This window comes from Halichoeres trimaculatus, unplaced genomic scaffold (assembly GCF_033239565.1).
Source record: "Halichoeres trimaculatus isolate MK-OKI-2021-1 unplaced genomic scaffold, fHalTri1.1 fHalTri1_scaffold_10, whole genome shotgun sequence".
NCBI classification, from domain to species: Eukaryota; Metazoa; Chordata; class Actinopteri; order Labriformes; family Labridae; genus Halichoeres; species Halichoeres trimaculatus.
This window is the reverse complement of record NW_027437187.1, coordinates 1,540,410-1,559,523: the sequence shown is the minus strand read 5'-3', so window position 1 is coordinate 1,559,523 and position 19,114 is coordinate 1,540,410. Positions and strand designations below refer to the sequence as shown.

General features: G+C 42.7%; 1 protein-coding gene across 1 annotated transcript; it reads left to right on the top strand.

Annotated features, from left to right (window-relative positions):
• Positions 1 to 157: 157 nt before the first annotated feature.
• tesmin (testis expressed metallothionein like protein) lies at positions 158 to 15,229 on the top strand. The gene is made up of 13 exons (XM_074678304.1): positions 158 to 341; positions 2,560 to 2,784; positions 3,016 to 3,096; positions 4,487 to 4,580; positions 4,668 to 4,766; positions 7,238 to 7,382; positions 7,525 to 7,553; positions 7,639 to 7,724; positions 9,334 to 9,387; positions 11,946 to 12,048; positions 13,030 to 13,167; positions 13,812 to 13,915; positions 14,849 to 15,229. Exons 2-13 carry the CDS (start codon positions 2,561 to 2,563, stop codon positions 15,009 to 15,011), a joined length of 1,320 nt encoding a protein of 439 aa, XP_074534405.1. The 5' UTR covers positions 158 to 341; position 2,560; the 3' UTR covers positions 15,012 to 15,229.
• The last annotated feature ends 3,885 nt before the right edge of the window (positions 15,230 to 19,114 follow it).

Below are 19,114 nucleotides of genomic sequence, written 5' to 3'. Positions count from 1 at the left end.
CTCGCACACACAGCCCAACTTTTGTTCCATTATCTCGCAAAAAAATGAAGTAGGGGATTAATAATCTAATTACGACGCATCTGGTGGGTTGTGAAGATAACAGTTTTTTGTTGCTATTGGCAACAGCACTTTTCGGCTAATCCATATTTAGGCCACATTGATGATGTGGCTTCGTTGGGTCTTATTTTTATTTACAGGGTATTTATCAGACACTCTGCTGTAAAATAAATGTATATAAACAGATAATTGCCTTATTAGTAAAACAAAAACACATCTTTCATTAGGTTTACGTTTAGCCCAACGGCTAACTTCAGAGAAGAAAACATCGCGAGCTAAAGTAGGTAAGTTAGATTTATTTCATTAGTTGCTTCACAGCCGGGTAAATAATGTCATAATTTTTAATCAGTTACACAACAATCATAGCTGAATTTATGCTGAACAAGACAGACAATATATTTAGCTTTATTAGTGCTAGTCACATTACGCTAATCTTTTAGCTTGGGGGTGGACAGTGAATTTTACGCACATTAGCGCATGCGCAGAGTCACAAGCCTTAGTTAACATTTTTCTCATCAAATCTTTAACAGTGGCATTGAATGGGAGGATAACAACGCGACCCCCATATTCTGACAGTTATTAAAGGTGTGACAGAAAGTGAATAGTGAATAAGAAGTATCATTCACCCCTTAGATGCCCGAGTGATTGGACCCTACACTCTTCCATAAGAGAGTCAAAAATGACCCATATAAAAATAAGTGTTTTTGTGTAGCATTATTGTTGTTTTGGTCAAGAATATATTTATTTTTTATCACAATTTGGTCTGCACAAGAATTTCTGGTAGAAAAAAATATTTGTAACTATCTAACCCATTTGAACATTTTAATCATTAAAAAAACCACCTGTTTCTGGCTGCGATCATTAAACACAGGTAAATTACACTTCCTACTCAGACTTTACAGTCTTTGTCACTCTTCAGATAACCCTTTCTATTTCTTTCCATTTTCTTAAAAAGAAAAAAAAGGAATATCTGGAATATGAAATCATAACAGCGATTCATTACAAAGATATTGCCAGAAAACAATGTCACTGGTTTATCACTTTACTTTGCATCTCAGGGTAAATAGGAGACTTTGATGGGCTGTTTGCATTTTTTGACCCAACTCCTCTGAACTTCTTTCAGTTATTATCAGACTATTTAGCTCAACTGAGGAACATAATCTGGATCATCCAGCTCCAAAACAGCTTCTCACTGTCGCTGATGGTCAAAAATGTACAACTTGATTTCTTTAGATACAGAGAAGATCCACCTGGTCAAATCTTACTCCAATAAAATCTGGTTTACTTCAGCCTAAGTACTGGAGGACCTTCAGGTTGCATGAGAACAGGTGGGAATACATGGTCGTACTTCCAATGCATTTAGAAGTCATCATTATTATCCCTTTTTAAAATAGCATGGTACAGAGAAACCCCTTACTGCCTGAATTATTTATAGTTTGTCGTTTTTACAGATGCTAAATTAAGTGGGGATTGAAGTTAAGTTCACCCTCTGACCAATATATTACGACGGAGTGCACTTGATATGATCTTTGGTATGTGTAGAATATGAATCAAAAGTCATCTTGGCCGCATAAAAACCTGATGTTGCAAACCAAGTATGTTGTGGCAACTGTCATCAAGGGGTTAACAGATCTACAGCTCCAAAATGACGGGAACATTAACAGGAAGAACTAACCACAGAATCAAAACAGCAGCTTACTTCCTCCAAGCACAGTCAGCTCGTTTCAAATGCTGAAAACTAATATTTAGCTGCAGACTTCAGCTAACTTTGGAGTACAGATGGTAGAAAATAATTAAAAACTTGCCAGCTGACTTCAGGGCAGAGAAAGAGAGGGACAAGAACATTCAGGCAAATGTAGCTGAGTCAGAAGATCAATGTTAACCAAATACTAATTCTATAATATTCTCCACATAGAGCACAGATGATGAAGAAACATGGTCCTGACTACAATACTCAAGTAAAAACACTTTGCTACTCTCCACTGCTTCATGAGGACTGTGGGGGATTAAAAATCACTGTTTAGTCAGTTATAAGCTGCATTCGACTTTATGTTAACAAAATGGATTTATTCAGACAGTGACAGTCATGCTCTCAGCTGACTCCAGTTACACCCTATAATGATAGGTGGAGAGTAGGGCTGCACGATTATCGCAATCGCAATCGCAATCGCAATGTCAGCACATGCAATTACGTAATCGCAAAAGAGGATATTGCAATCGCAATCGCAATGTCAGCACATGCAATTCGGATTTTTCTCCATGATAACCAAGCAAATCTGTAGACTCATCATGACACAACCTTTCTTATTAAATCGCAAGCATAATCGCAATCGCAATATTTTCCACCTAATCGCAAATCGCACCTTTTCCCCAAATCGTGCAGCTCTAGTGGAGAGTGATGAAATCAAGCTAACTCCAGTGAGGAATCAAGCTTCATTAGCTTTATAGACAGTGTAATACCTGATTTATATGTCTTAACATGTCTGTGTTTACATGACGCAGCATGATGAACAGCCACAGGACAGAGCTGAACTCAGCGCAGAGTGACTGGGAACACGCTGGAACTGATAACTCTCCATCCATCGGGGCAGATCCTCATGTCCACATTGACCCTGTAGGGGCCCCTCTGTGGGGCGGGCCCCCCTCAGCCTTCAGCCTACCTGGAGCAGCTTTCTTTCCTCAGCAGCAGGGTGTCCACACGGCAACAGTGGATCCTCTCAGCTTCAGGTAGGTCGTTCATTCATACATACAGGGAACTCAGTTATTGGGAAACATGACTCCGAATAGATTGCTACAGCCCCTGGGGCAAACATTCTACAGTTAATTTGAGTTTTTAAGATAGGTAAAATGTGTGTGTGTGTTTCACTTTTAGTCAGTTAGGAATCAAATGTCATAGTTAAACATGCTCAAAGAACACAGGAATGAATTGTTATTGTTGTTGTTGTTGTTCTGTTTCAGCTTACACTGTCCATACCAGTACTCTCAGTGTCTGACTGATTCAGACTACCCCCAGGCCAGCCAGTATCATCTCCCCACAGGGTGAGCTAACTGTCACTAATACCCGAGGCCTGTACTACCAAGCTGGATTGTCTTTTAGCGAGAGAACTTCTTAAATCACCACGGTAACTTGAACAGCTTAACCTGCTCCAGAGCAGGTTAGGTTTGGGATAAGTATTAGGGTATCATTCGTTCATTCCTTATCCATTTTAGAATCCAAAATTGGAAAACGGGTAACGACTTGTAAATCAATTTTTCGTTTTCAAATCAAAAAACAAATAAGGGTCTATTTTCGGCTGTTTTGATTTTGTTTTGAAATTAAAAATAGAATATGAGAGAATGGAATTATAATGGGATTTTTAATCTGTGTACGGTTTGTTCTTTCGTTATTCTGTTTCCAAAAAAAAATCAAAAAATGAAAAAAACGGACTTGTTTTTTTGTTTTTCTGTTTTAAAACCAAAACGGACAAACAGAAAAACGTGGTTTTTCTGTCCTGGTTTTAAAAATGAAAAAACAAGAAATAATAAAAGATTGTGTCAAAATAGTTTGTGTGATATTTTGATATTAAATGTGAACCTGATAGATAAGACATCAGTAAGTATAAAATCACTACATCCTGACCAGTCAGCTATGACTATTTTGAGCCTCAAAAGAACTCAATGGAAAATATAAAGCAAAGGAAGCGGACAGAGGAAGAGCTCTGCCCCAAACATTTGTGCTGTAACAAAGTCAAACTGAGTGATCAGAGAAAACAGAAACAGAGTTGGTAGTTTTTTGCCTGTATTCCTCCCTGGATTTTGCTGCAAGGGCAGTGTTGCTTTTTGTCCTGGATGATGTGTATGAATTCTTTGTATTGTTGAAGAATAACTGTCAGCTCCTCTGGGGTAAAGGAGGCTGTTCTGCAGAGTTTCTCCATGTTTGAGTCTGTGAATACTCTATGTTGGGTCAGTCACTGCAAACTCCACCCTTTTATATGAGCACGCACTGATCTGACTGTTAAACTCCTGGTTCACTAACTGAATTGATAGCCAGCTTTGCCGTACCGCTCATCAGGATTGCAGATGTCTGGGTAGGTCAGCCCAGATAACAGAGAGAGATCCGGGGTGTGTTAATCCTGTTTGCAGTACAGGCCTCTGGTCAGGTGTTGTCTAAAGAATACAAACTTCATACCTCATACTTTTGCCCCACCTAGTGGTGGTTTTAAGAATGATGAATGGACAGATGGACAGGCTGCAGGTGTCTGAACATACTTCACTTCTCCCTGTGACCATAAGATCTTACTCTGGTGTAGTATAATGCTTTTATCATGTAAAAACATGTCCCAAACATGCTCTGTTTAGTTTTCACCTGGTCTGAGTTCATACAGAGCACAGACAGAGGGAAAACGATTCAAGAATAGGAAAGTGATGTAACATGCCCTTGTTTCCGTAGACCTGCTCCTGGCTCATCAGACAGCAGCTACGTCAACTTGGCTCCTGCTCTGTGGTGCTCTTATGATCCTGCTCTCTATAGCAAGATGATCCCAGTAAGTGTTCACAAACACACAACGCATTATATAGAAAGCATTGTTTGGAGGCTGTGTATGTTTGTGAGGGTGCCCTGTGTGTTTTAGGGGGACGTTCCCTCCTCTGGTCTCTTTGTACCACCAGCAGTGGACCATCAGCAGTTTCTGACAGGACAAACTGAGTTCTCCCCCCACTACACTCAGCCAGTAAGTTCATTCTGCTCTATCCAACACAAATGATTAAATATTTACAGTGCTCATTCAACAGGTTCCCTCTGCAGAACTCATCAACACTCTGAACTGATGTGTCACTGACACTTTTCCCAAGCAGACTCAGGGGTACAGGGGCAGCAGACTGACATACAGCCATTTCAATCACAAATCATAAGCTTGTGTGTGTGTGTGTTTGTGTGTGTGTGTGTGTGTGTGTGTGTGTGTGTGTGTGTGTGTGTGTGTGTGTGTGTGTGTGTGTGTGTGTGTGTGTGTGTGTGTGTGTGTGTGTGTGTGTCAGTGGCGAACCGTGAGTACTACAGCTGGGCCTTCACCTCAGCCCTCACAGCCCAGAAAAGAAATCGTCACTGAAAAAAGTAGTTAACAAAAACATTTTCATTGAATAAATAAAATAAAATAAAACAGAGGCTTTACATAAAACAATGACTAACATTATTAAGTGAGTTTACAAAACTTTCTAAAATAACCTAAAATGATGAAGAAAATGTCTCTACATTTTATCTTTGTCAATCTGTGTCATACATAAACTCGTTACTTTTACCCATGGAGAGTACTGGCAGGCTGCCAACACTCCTGAATATGGAGGGAGTCTCCCATTTTTTAAACCCCTTCTCTGGCTGTTCTCCTGGCTTGTGATTTCTCCAGATTGTCCCCCCACTTAAAGTTTGCTCCTGTGATCGCTAATACTTTTTGAAAGTGAATCAAGTCCCGTACTTGGGCGTTTTATCGAAAACTCAAAAACCATCCACCCCCTCTCTCTTAGTTGGTTGTATCCACAGACGCTGCAGGAGACCTCAGAGACAGAGACAGATCACTGTGCTGCACTTGTTGATGAAGAGTTTATCAGAGCCGTAGCTGTTTTCTATCTTTCTTTTTAGGTGTTGACATGTCGTGAGTTAAACTGTAGCTCTGCTCTAACGTAGCATCCTCTTCAATTAGGAGAGTTTAGAGCAGCGTGAATCATATAGTTAGAAGGCTGACTCTGGAATAGTGAAACGTGTGTCGTTGTGAAGTTCTGTCTTCGGTGTGTGATGCACATAAGAGCTGCGTGTGTACGCGACAGCGCTCTGTCTTTAGAACAGGAGAGAGTTCAGGTGGAGGAGACTGACTGAGCCAGTGAAAGAGAGGAAGAATTCAAACCACAATGTCTTACACAGTGCCCGTGATAGATGAAGTATTAAGACATATCCACTCGCACGGGCACGACCAGATGAAATTTTTACTCGCACACGCTGAAAAAATGCTAACAGGCTAGCCACAACTCCGCTCTCATCTTCTGCCATTCCTTTCACCGCTCTCACCGCTCTGCCCACTATCATCGTAACGCCATCTTGAATATTTAGCGTGTCTAATGTTTTGTTTCAAAAGAGTGTCCCTTAGAGAGTATCTGTACCAAATTTCATACTTGCATCACCATTAGAACTTTTGAAATAAGAATTGTCTGATAGAAATGGCGTCCATCTATAAAAATGGCAGCCATCTTGAAATTGTGTAGTGTCTAACATTTTATTTCAAAAGAGTGTCCCTTAGAGAGTATCTGTACCAAATTTCATGCTTGCATCATCATTTGAACTTTTGAAATAAGAACCATCTGATAGAAATGGCGTCCATCTATAAAAATGGCCGCCATCTTGAATATTGGCGTGTCTAACGTTTTATTTCAAAAGAGTGTCCCTTAGAGAGTATCTGTACCAAATTTCATGCTTGCATCATCATGTGAACGATTTTTTCACTTATCTGCTCCACTACATTGTTCAGACTTCACGAAGGCCTATGCTCTTCTGTTTTTGTCCCGCCCCCCCAAAAAATCAAATCGTGATTGGTCAATTTTCCTGTCTCTCTCTAAACCAAAACACACAGCCTGGCCTTCGTGAAGTCCTAACCACTAAACGAGCCAGCAAACCGGGCTCCGATAGAGATGACGTGTTTCAAGACAGTAACCCTTTCATTGCTGAAGTGAGCTTTGCAGTACACTTAATTTTAAAACTTAGATGATGTATTAAATGTATTTTATTCAACTAAATGAGAAATTATATAGAGAGAGATATATGATACGAATATTTTTTGGTCCAGATTTTTTAAGGCCTTCTCTGAAGGCCTAGAAGTCCCTGAAGGTTCCCCACTGGTGTGTGTGTGAATGTGGCCTCAGGGTTCCCCAGGAGGAGCTGGAATTTGTTCAGACTTCTAGGGCAACTTGCTTATCTTCTTTGTTGTTGAGGCTGTAGGTGACAGAAATCACTTCCTGATGAGTAATTATGTTCTGTTTTTTTTTTTGTTTTTTCGTTTTGAGTTTTATTTCAGTGTTACCTCATCCAGTGACTGGATTTGTTGGAGTCAAAGCCAATGCAGTGCCTGCTCTGTCCCACAGAACATAAGAGAACCGCAAAGTCCGACCTTTAAATACCTGAAAGCAGGAACTGTTTGATGTCCCCTCCCTCTCTGTGCAGATGCTGTATAATGTGGGTGGAGTTGAACAGGAGGGACAGGTTCACCCCTGTGAGACTGGACCCGTGTTCCATACCCTCAAACCAGCAACACTCAACAGAGCCAGCATCCCCACTCATGGGAGGCCTGAGGATCAGTTTACATCCAGTAAGTTAAAGGTGATCATCCACATGATCACTTTCATTTCTCCTTTTAACCCAGATTAACGTCTTTCTACTGATTTGAAGACATAAAGTACCATGAATCCTCATGTATCTACTCAATCTGTCACCCTCTCATGTTTCTTTAGATATGAACATGTTGGCGACTCCAGAGCAGGTTGGACACCATTCTTTGTTTCATTTGTATCCAGTCTTCATCAGCTAAAAACATCTGTCACTACTTAGTATTTTCATTTGCACAGCTACTCCTGTTTGAGAAGGCAGCTGATATCCTCTATGAGTACAGCAATCAGGCCCCCAGTGTGAACCCTGAGGCCCCTCCACAGGGGTAAGATCCAGAGACAAATTGAAACAACGTTTCACCTCAAAGCACAAAAATCTGCGTCTACACCAAACACAGTGGGACTGAAACGCTGTGGCGCTGTAACTGTCTTGTCCAGAAGTGGCTTTTGGTAGATCTCCACTGAAGTAGAGTTGCTCCTATCATCTGGTGTATAAGTGCAAAAGTGGTGCAACCAAGAGGCAACATCCGGTCAGTAAAAATGAAGCCTATGCTGGAGTGCTAAAAGTTGCTGTTCATCAAGGATCCACTTAAGTCTGGCTACAGAAAGACCTGAAGTCACGTACACACCCAGTCATAAAACAGACTATTACGGCATCAAAAACATATTTACTGCCTGGTTCAAAAAACAGCTTGGGTCTAAAATGTTGATTTCATTATTAGCACACACTGCACTGTAGTTATTTTTTTGTTACTATCTGTGCGGTTATGAAGTTATTAGGATTGTTTGATTGTCCAATCAGAGACTTAGCTCAGCTCACGTGGCTGCTGGGCGCCCTGTAGCTGTTAGAAAGAAAGCTCAGAGCCGACATCATATCAAATGTGGCTGCACCCATGGATCAGCTTCAATTCACTGTTTCAGGAACAGATGGGTGACGTTGCAGAGACTGCGTCCATGTTTCATACAGTCTAGGAGCAACAGATGCATGTTTTTGTTAAGAGACAGTCAACAGCACAAGCACAACATGGCAGTCAACAACAGTACCGTTGTATGTGCATGGAAGAGGAGCGTGGTGTCACCGTTTCCACTGAAAACTCCATCTTGCTGTTGACACGGCCTCCAGAGTGGCAGCAGGGTTTCAGGAAAAATCCACTAAGGAGGTCGTTTTCAAAAGTTTCTGTTTTAGGTCGACTAATATGGTAGTGTATTGAGGACAAAATTCAAATGAAAATTCAAACATGAAAATGAAACACAGGAAATATATTTTCATACACTTTTTTGGGGTTACTTGCAGTGTGGCACGTACACACTGCCACCCGCTGATGATTTCTATTTCATTTTCATCTGAGGATGGGTTGGAAAATGAAAATGAAAATGGTCTTTTCCTTTTTATTTGGACTATGTCACACATTGTGCTTGCTGAAATTGATAATGAAAATGTAGTTTCTTTATTGCATTTTTATTTTCAGGTTTGCAAAAAAATGAGACCATTTCTTGAAAATGAAAATGCAAACACCCTTTTCATTTAAATTTAGATAATGTCGTGTAAAGTGCAGTCTTGAAGATAAAGATGAAAATAATAAATGAATCATTGGCATTTAATTTAAATTTTGACTTGAAAATGTGCCTTTATTCTTGAAATGGGAAAGTATATCCTGTATTGCATTTTAATTTTTATGTTTGCATCTTCTTTTTAATTTTGTCCTAAATACGCTTCCATAGACTAAAACGTTACTGTGTAAGCAAGAGGCTGAAACACGACAGTACTTTTGAGTTTTATCCTAAAACCATTGTGAGTCACACACACACACACACACACACACACACACACACACACACACACACACACACACACACACACAAGTTGTTGATAAAACCTTCTTCAACCAAAACTCCAAACACAAGTCAGTGAGTCTTCTCCTTCTTCTGCTACAGAGCTTCTGGAACCAGGAGACCTTGTCGCTGCACCAAATCTCAGTGCCTCAAGCTGTGAGTCCATCATTTCCTTTTTACATCAAGTCTTTTGATGCAGCTCTTTAGTCCCAGCATCATTCTTAGAAACCAGTTGTTCATTTTGGCAGGAAAAACTTCAAACTGCTGCTGCCACAGATCTTTACAGGAGGAAATGTCCTCAGTCCTTAATGAAGGTTTTGTGTTTGCTAAATAAAATTACCACAGCACTGCTGATACATGCACACTGTTAGAGCGTTACAGACTGACCACTGCAGCAGAGAGCGTGTTTTTATCCTGAACAGCTTCGGAGCAGCTCTTCAGAGCTCCTGTTGTTTCATACCCCAACAGACTGAAACTCAATCAGTGCTGATCTGAGCTGGTATTTAAAGCTGTGTAGCTCATACTGTTAAACACGTCTTCCACTTTGTTTGATTCCTGATTGAGATGATTGAACAAATAGCTGCTCTCAGCCTGTTGAAGAGAGGAACCTACATCCATCCAGATTTGTACATAAAAAGAGTCTTCCCACTCCTGCTCTTGTGGGTGAGCTTAAACATCAGGGGCTCTAATTTCATGGCGCAGCGCATGGGGCGCAAACCTGGCACACCTTGCGCAGTGTTAATTTCGTGCAGTGCACCACCGTGCGCTGCCAATTTGACAATTTGGTAGACCGTCTGCGCAGAGATGGGTGTGACAGCGCACCAGGGAGAGGTGTCAGCAGATTCATGTTGGGGCAGTGACAATTTCGTGCCAAAAACAGTGCAAAAAGTGCGCTGAAAGCTCGCCAGCTCCAACCTGGTCTATTCTCGGCACAAAGCGGAGCGCACCCTCCACAGCTGTAACTTGGTGACAGGCGCACATGTGGGCACATGTCAACAAAGCCTCAGAGGCAGGTTTCCAGAGTGTCAGGCACATTTTAATGCAATAAACAATCACAGCAATCACTATTTAATGTAACCGTCTGAACCAGCATATACATTTATATCTATATTAACTGTCCCGTCACATCTGATGTCAGATTAAAGACGTTTGTCATAATGGAAAGTTAACCTGACGGCAGCTGGAAGTTTGATGCACATCTTACAATTAAACAATAAACAGCCTTAACATCTGATACTGAGTATATATCTGGTTCTCTTATTTCATTTAATTCAAAGAAAAGAGGGAGAGAAAAGAGGAAGAAAAAAGAGACAAAATAAATGTATGTCACTCAGGATTTACCCGTGATTTCCCATATTTCTGTTTTAGTCTTTATTTTTAACCTGATCTAAAAAGATGGAGTACATTATTGTAAGGAGGATGAGGTGGAGACACTGGGAGAGTATACAGTATATCACCAAAGGTTCTGCTATTTGGTGATGACGAACCAGGAGTGCAGGTGGATCAAAAGTATTCTGAATGGATAAGCCAGCTGTGTAACTGTCTCTTCATTTTGTACTCCTATTAATGACAAAGGAACAGATTAAATCTGTCCCGGGAGCTGGCCCACATGGTGACGCGCTTCGTGTCCTCCGATGTGCCCCGCTGTCCGTTCTCCTGCTGCAGGGACAGCGGCTCTGACCGTCCCCGCTACCCAGTCTTTCCAGCACACTGTTTCCACGGGGATCATTCAGACCAGTCAGACGCTGCGCCTCGGCCGCAGCGCGTCCAAAGGCGAGGAGAGGCGCTCATTTGATTGGTGAAAACAGCGCTCGGCTGTGTTAAACCCACTCACAGCTTTTCTCCTCCCTCTCTGCCATTTGCGCGGAGGGAGGCATGGACGCACACCTCTGCGCCTTGACTGCGCCTCTCTCGGCACTGCAGGAAACTTGCAAAGTGCGCCGGTCACGCCCTGTCCGCGCGGCGAAGGCCAGCGCAGGGCAGGTGCGCCTGCGCTTGCGTCTGGTCTATGAAATTAGAGCCCCAGGTGTTGTATCTCCAATAGATAGAGAATGTTAGCAGCTGTAGAAGCTATGAAGTTAATAATTCTATGGGCAAATTAATGTGAAGTTAAAAGAGAGCATATTTCATGTGAATGTTATTTGTTTCATGTTTCTCTGTTGACTTGTGGGTAGGAGCATGGTTTCACAGTTAAATCTTTAAGCTGGTTAAAAAGACCTCATTACCCAGAATGCACTTCTCTGACTAAAGAGGAGGTTGAGCAAAAAGGTTTGGCGCAGCAGATGCTGTAAAAGTTGTGAATGAGTTAACATGCAAGTTTTCATTCAGTAAACCAAGAGTTCAGTCTTTAAATCCAGAGTCACGTAGATAAGAAAAACTCTACATCAGGATACCCTTATCATGTCTTTTATTTTAACAATCATCTGGACTGCCTTATCAAACATCCTCATATGCATGAAACCAGCCTGTCCGAAGCTGCTTGTTGTGCTATGAATCATGTACATGTGTAACTGAGGGAAAGATGGATGTTTCACTTTAACAGACTGAATATTTACAATAATGTCTCTGTGGTGAAACACAAGGTGTGCACTGGCTTTCTCTTTTGACACAATGTGATCTCTGATATAACAGGATAACAACAATACACAGCAGTCGTTCTCTGAAAACTGATCAAGTGTGATTCCTCTATCAGTTGTTGTGTTTGTCTCTTCCAGCTACTGTGAGTGTTTTGCCAGTGGACTGATGTGCAACAGCTGTGAATGTTCAAACTGCCTCAACAACAAAGAGCATGAGCCGCTGCGTCAGAGGGCCATTAAGGTGGGAGATGTTTGTGTTTTAATCAGCACCAAAAGAAAATCTGAACCTCTCTGCTCATAGGATGTCATCAAACAATAAGGAACGGAGCCTCTTTGTCCTGTGAATCCTCTGATTGGGGATGTGCCTCTTATCTTTCAGTTAGTTATTAGTTGAGCAGGAACTGAAAGTTAACGTTGGACATGAGACAGACCTGTTTCAGTACAAACCATCTCCGTCTCAGTGAGGGCTGATGTGTGACTGCTGTGTGAGCTGCCTGTTGAACACACAGTTTGAGTCTGATCAACAGTTCGAGGCTGCAGCAGACGGTGAGTCAGGGAGATAGGGGTTGGCTGCATCGATGGTGTGTAATTGGAGCTTCAGGCAGGGTGACGGGTGTCACTCTGTTAGCAGATCAGATCTGTCAGCTCAGGGACAGGGACACACTCACCAGGAGACATGTTCAGCCTCATCCTCTGCTGTGGGTTACAAATACACATCTTTGATTCATGAAGCTTGTGAGGACCCTGTATCGACCCCAGTCTACGTCATACACTCTTAAGCAGAACTACCACATGACAAACACACCTGTCCCTGAACTTCCTCCAGGTGAAACCAGCCTCATGGGTGGACGGGAAAACTAAGTTTTATCCTCTCATAAGAAGTTTATTTAAAGGGATTATTTTGAAGCTGAGGGAAAATAAACTAAACTTAACAAACCAGGGAGAAAAAAAACATCATGATGTACTGTGACCCCCTGAGACCTGGACTCCTGTAGACCTCTAAGGAGTGCTCTGACTGTCTGAGACCTGGACTCCTGTTCACTCTAAATGACAGAAAGTTAAGATGACCATGTTTAAGTCCTGGTTCATGTGGATGTTATTGTCTATTGTTATTGTTTTCTGTGACCCTGCTGACCAACCCCTGAAGTCCAGACTGGGTCCTCTCTCAGATCACCTCTCTGTTTCTGGTGCTGTGACCGGTGCTTGTGTTGTCTCTCTGTAGTTACGCTCCAGTAGAAACCCTGTTGCCTTTCGGACCAAAGTAGTTGGATGGCGCTCAGGAGAGGTCAAAGGCTGGCACCAAAAAGGCTGCAGCTGCAAACGCTCGGGCTGCCTGAAGAACTACTGCGAGTGTTACGAGGTTAACACACACATTCACACTCCATGACCAAACCCACCTTAAAACCCACCTAAATAGGTGTTCTAGAAATCCTGAATGAAACATCTGCAGACAGAAAAGCAGAGGAGAGTATTTGGAGCAAGAGTCGTGATCATTATGTCAGTGAAAACTCAATAAACACGAAATGCCCCATCTCACATCAACCTGTCATTGCCATTGGCTAAAGGTGGAGTAAGTGGAAGCCAGTCCCCAATGCTACAGCATATGATGTCATGTTGAAATAAAGGCTTTTTAAACAGCTGTACTGTAAACAGCCACTTCTCCCTCCAAATTTGAGCCTTTTTTGTTGAGTAACAAATAAAATCAATGATTGTCTTATTCTACTGCCATTATCAGACCATGTTAAGTATAAATAAATTACCCACTATATGCCCTTTAAAGGTCACTGCCCTGATTCATTCTATGAGATGTTAAGAAACAGAGGGCAGCTCTTGACTGGCAGGGGATTAATCATCATTGTGAAATGAGTGTTTGCATCAGGCAACAAAAAGGAACACTTTTAATATTAACCTCACTTTTTTCTGCTTGATTCTGTCCCCTGATTCCATGACCTGAGGTTCAGTCCAGTTCTGTGCCTGTGTGTGTGTGTGTGTGTGACTGTGCAGGCCAACGTCATGTGTACCTCCAGCTGTAAGTGTGTCAGCTGTAGAAACTTTGACGAAAGGTCAGAAATGGAAAAGACTAAGGTGGCCATCAAGGACAAGAGCAGGTGAGTCAGTTTCTCACACACGCACACACTCACACACACACACACACACACGCACGCACACACTCACACACACACACACACACACGCACGCACACACTCACACACACTCAGGTCGAATGTTCGTCAAAGAAGCCACACCCCCTAGTTCTCTTTAATCCTTAATCTGCTGTATCCAGGTGAGTTGTACACAGCTTGCAGATGTCATTATGTGGAAATAAGCCATACAGAGACCAGGCTGTAAGGTTTTAACATGGAGCTCTGTGGCGAATGACCCACAGCTGGAGACAGACTCTAGTGGACACTCAGGGAACTGCAGTTTTTTATTAATATGGAGCTCTATGGGGACTGACTCACAGCTGGAGACGGACTCTAGTGGACACTCAGGGAACTGCAGTTTTTTATTAATATGGAGCTCTATGGGAACTGACTCACAGCTGGAGACGGACTCTAGTGGACACTCAGGGAATTGCCGTTTTTTTTTTTTTTTAACATGGAGCACTATAGGGACTCACTCACAGCTGGAGATAGATATTAGTGGACACTCAGGGAACTGCAGTTTTTTATTAACATGGAGCTCTGTGGCGAATGACCCACAGCTGGAGACAGACTCTAGTGGACACTCAGGGAACTGCAGTTTTTTTTTTTGTTTGTTTTTTTTTTTTAACATGGAGCTCTATAGGGACTGACCCACAGCTGGAGACAGACTCTAGTGGACACTCAGGAAACTGCAGTTGGACACTCAGGGAACTGCAGTTTTTCTATTAACATGGAGCTCTTTGGGGACTGACTCACTGCTGGAGACAGACTTTGGTCATCTCTAGGTTTGACAGAGCATTTTGCAGCAAACATACTGAGAACATAAAACCTGTGTGGTGTGTAAAAGGTTGGTGGTGAAGGCTGACCCTTAATGAATGTATGTGTCTGTGTGCTCAGAAGCCGTCCTCCCTCAGATATGGCTCTGGATCTGGTGAGGGCTGTGTGTGGACATCTGCTGACTCACGCTACAAAGGCAGAAAGAGAGACACAGAGCCTCGCCGCAGCTGAGCAGAAGATCCTGGAGGAGTTTGGACAGTGTCTAAAACAGATGTTCAAGTAACACACACTCTGATGTTTGGGTAAAACACACTGTGATGACTCAGAGGTGTATTCTGTGGGGACTCCTCTGGGTCAGACACTCAAACAGGGCTTGGTCAGAGCTGAGGAGACAGCGATGAGGAGAGAGCAGGTTTTAGTGCAGACTGGTACAGTGGGTGTTGGATCTGTTCAGTCTGAAGACTGTCACATGATGATTACAGCTTTACATGAAGCAAATGTTCTGAAACACACACCTCAGTCCTGTTATGAGACTGTTAGCATCTCAGGGTCAGAGTCAGCCTCTGATCAGTGTGCTGCTCTCTACAGTTTGTTGTTGACTCATGAGAACTTGTTGGTTTATTTACAGTTCCTCTAATAATTTTAGCTTGAGGTGAGCTTAAGAGATTTTATTTCTTTACAAAGTTGTTGTTGCTGTGCTGTTGTTTTACCACTCAGAGAGTTTATATTCTAAAACTGACCAGATGTGTCTGTGTATCTGTAAAATGTATGTAAGAGCTGTTTCAATTTTAACCTTTATATTTCTGTTACATAGGGTGGAAGTATTTTTTTAATCTAGTTGTTTGTTTGTCTGCTTTTTAAAAAGAACTCCTGAGATTGAGTTCACGTAAAGGCTACACAGGATTACAATAAAAGTGAAATTTTGACACTTCTTCACCTGCATGTTTGGCTCATCAGTGATAACTGAATCAGTCTGACTCTAAATACAGGTCACAGGGGATCTTGATTCATGTCTTTGTTTGTTACACAGGAAAAATTGCTCAGTAATTTTTCCAGAGTATCCATTTTCTTCTGGAGGAGTTGAATTTTCTCATTTTAGAGTAAAAGGTTCAGATTCAGCAGTAAGAGTAGGAGTAAAAACGCTGAACGCTGATTCCAGTTAATTAGGTCACCACGCGCACTAACCACACTCATGGTTACAATAACTGGTAGGTTACAATTCAAAAATAGTTCAAGCTTTAATGGTTGCTACAGCATTTTGTAACTGAGAGTGGGTAAAGACTTTCTATGCTGCCCATGGCATGGACCAGCTGTCTGAGCTTCACGGCATGGACCAGCTGTCTGAGCTTCATGGCATGGACCAGCTGTCTGAGCTTCACGGCATGGACCAGCTGTCTGAGCTTCGTATGGTACAGACTGACTGTCTGACCATGTATCTAGCAGTTTTGTGTTGCAATTTTAGTTTATGTCGCAGGAAACAAACATCATTGTTGATCCAGTGGATGGAGTTGACGGAAACCACAGAGTGAGATTTCAGGGGAGCGACTTTATCCAAAATAACTGAGCGATGTGAGTTAAAAGTTTGAAATGAGCCAGTCCATATGTAAAAACCAAGTCCAGGGTGTTGCGTTTCACAGGCAAGGTAAAATGACCAAGAAAGAAAATTTTCTCAAATTTGATTACTGAGGCAGAAAAATCACCGAAGTCAGATAAAAAAGATCCGTTAAAACACGGCAGTAAACCAAGACACAATAAAAATGATAGGCACGCCCAAACTTAGTCACTATGGGCTCTAATTTCGTAGACCAAGCGCAGGCGCACCTGCCCTGCGCCGGCCTTTGCCGCGCAGACAGGGCATGACTGGTGCACTTTGCAAGTTTCCTGCAGTGCCAAGAGAGGCGCACTGAAGACGTAGAGAGGCACAGGGGTGTGCATCCACACCTCCCTCCGCGCAAATGGCAGAGAGGGAGGAGAAAAGCCGTGAGTGGGTTCAACACAGCCGAGCACTGTTTTCACCAATCAAATGAGCGCCTCTCTTCGCCTTTAAATGCCCTGCGGCCGAGGCGCAGCGTCTGATTGGTCTGAGTGATCTCAAGCACCTTGGAAACAGTGTGCTGGAAAGACCCAGTAGCGGAGATGGTCAGAGCCGCTGTCCCTGCAGCAGGAGAATGGACAGTGGGGTGCATCAGAGGACACGAAACTCATCACCCAGTGGGCCAGCTCCCGGGACAGATGTAATCTGTTCCTTTGTCATTAATAGGAGTACAAAATGAAGAGACAGTTACATAGCTGGCTTATCCATTCAGAATACTTTTGATCCACCTGCACTCCTGGTTTGTCATCGCCAAGCAGAGCCTTTGCTGATATACTGTATACTCTCCCAGTGTCTCCACCTCATCCTCCTTACAATAATGTACTCCATCTTTTTAGATCAGGTTAAAAATAAAGACTAAAACAGAGAAATATGAGAAATCACAGGTAAATGCTGAGTGACACACATTTATTTTGTCTCTTTTTTTTTCCGTCTTTTCTCTTCCTCTTTTCTTTGAATTAAATGAAATGAGAGAACCAGATATATACTCAGTATGAGATGTTAAGGCTGTTTATTGTTTAATTGTAAGATGTGCATCAAACTTCCAGCTGCCGTCAGGTTAACTTTCCATTATGACAAACAGCTTTAATCTGACATCAGATGTGATGGGACAGTTAATATAGATATAAATGTATATGCTGGTTCAGACGGTTACATTAAATAGTGATTGCTGTGATTGTTTATTGCATTAAAATGTGCCTGACACTCTGGAAACCTGCCTCTGAGGCTTTGTTGACATATGCACACATGTGCGCCTGTCACCAAATTACAGCTGTGGAGGGTGCGCTCCACCTTGCGCCGAGGATAGACCAGGTTGGAGCTGGCGAGCTTTCAGTGCATTTTTTTGGCACTAAATTGTCACAGTGCCAACATGAATCTGCCGTCAACTCCCCCTGGCGCGCTGTCCCACCCATCTCTGCGCAGACGCCTATCAAATTGTCAAATTGGCAGCGCACGGCGGTATGCAGCACAAAATTAACACTGCGCAGGGGGCGCAAGCCTGGCGCCCCCTGCACTGGGCCACGAAATTAGAGCCATAGGAGTAAGGGGAAATAGTCCTTGTACACCACAGCAAGCCCACCTTCACGGCTTGTGGTCCTCAGGGCAGAGTGGGTATTCAGCAATGCCAGCTTAATGGACCTCAAGTCAACCGGGGTAGTAGTAGGTGCAGGTGGTGTTAGACGTAGATACGGATTCCAATCAAAAGTAGATCTAGTTGGAACCATATGGAGTGAGTTTCTATAATCAGCACATAGAGAGAAAGGTCTGTGCAAAATATTTGATCTCTCACAGGGATGCTCTTGGGAGTTGTAGGACTGTTGCACAGGTGAGGGGAGCTACACTGGATCAGAGTGAGTCAGGTGGGACAGGTCCGTGTTTGTTTATATGCAGAGGCTGCAGAGTGACTCTCACCTGACCCTGCTGCTAAACCAGGTCACCTCCTGTTACTGGGAAAACCCTAATGGAGGTAAAAACAGAGGTGAAATACTTCAGACTGTTACTGAGTCACACATTGCAGAAAGCCAAACACACACACACAGACACACACAGACACACGCTGCGTAGAACCTCACTGCAGCTCCACACTATTGATGTTCCTCTCTGCAGATCACGGCCCGCTGTGACGTCAGCTGTGTTTTTGTGCTGTTTTTATGTCTCTAGTAAACAGGAGTCCTGCAGGGCCTCACAGGGAGCAGATCGAACCTCATGATGCTGGGGGGAATAAAAGCAGCCTGATCACTCCTGACACACACTTCCAAACACACACTCACACACACACACGCCGGCTGGACTGGGTGCTCGACCTGCAGGAGACATGGTGAGTGAAACAGCTTTTTAGGACTTCTGTAAATTATTACTCATAGTCAGAGATGTGTTTGTAGTTTGGGCTGGTCACTTTGTGAGTGGAGCAAAAATTGTCTGTAACACACTCTACAGTAGTATTATTACGCTACAAAAAATATTTCTAAAACTTTTTTATCATGATTGATAAAATGTTAAATGATTCTACTTTTTAATCAGCTAGGGTTGCTCTGTCATTCCAGACTGTTATTACAGTTACAGAGTAAATAAATAAAGTAGTTATGAGTCATCACTGTAATACTGATTACCACAGCAGCAGGCATTTTATCCACCACAGCACAGACTCATGTGGAATCTTTGTGGTGAAGCATGAGTCTGAAGGCAGAGAAACACACATGAAGTTAAACCAGTGCTGAGCACTATTTATTTTACTTGGAGAGTTTCAGCTGTCCCTGGAGCTTTGACCCTTTTTGGACTTCTCTCTGTGTTCC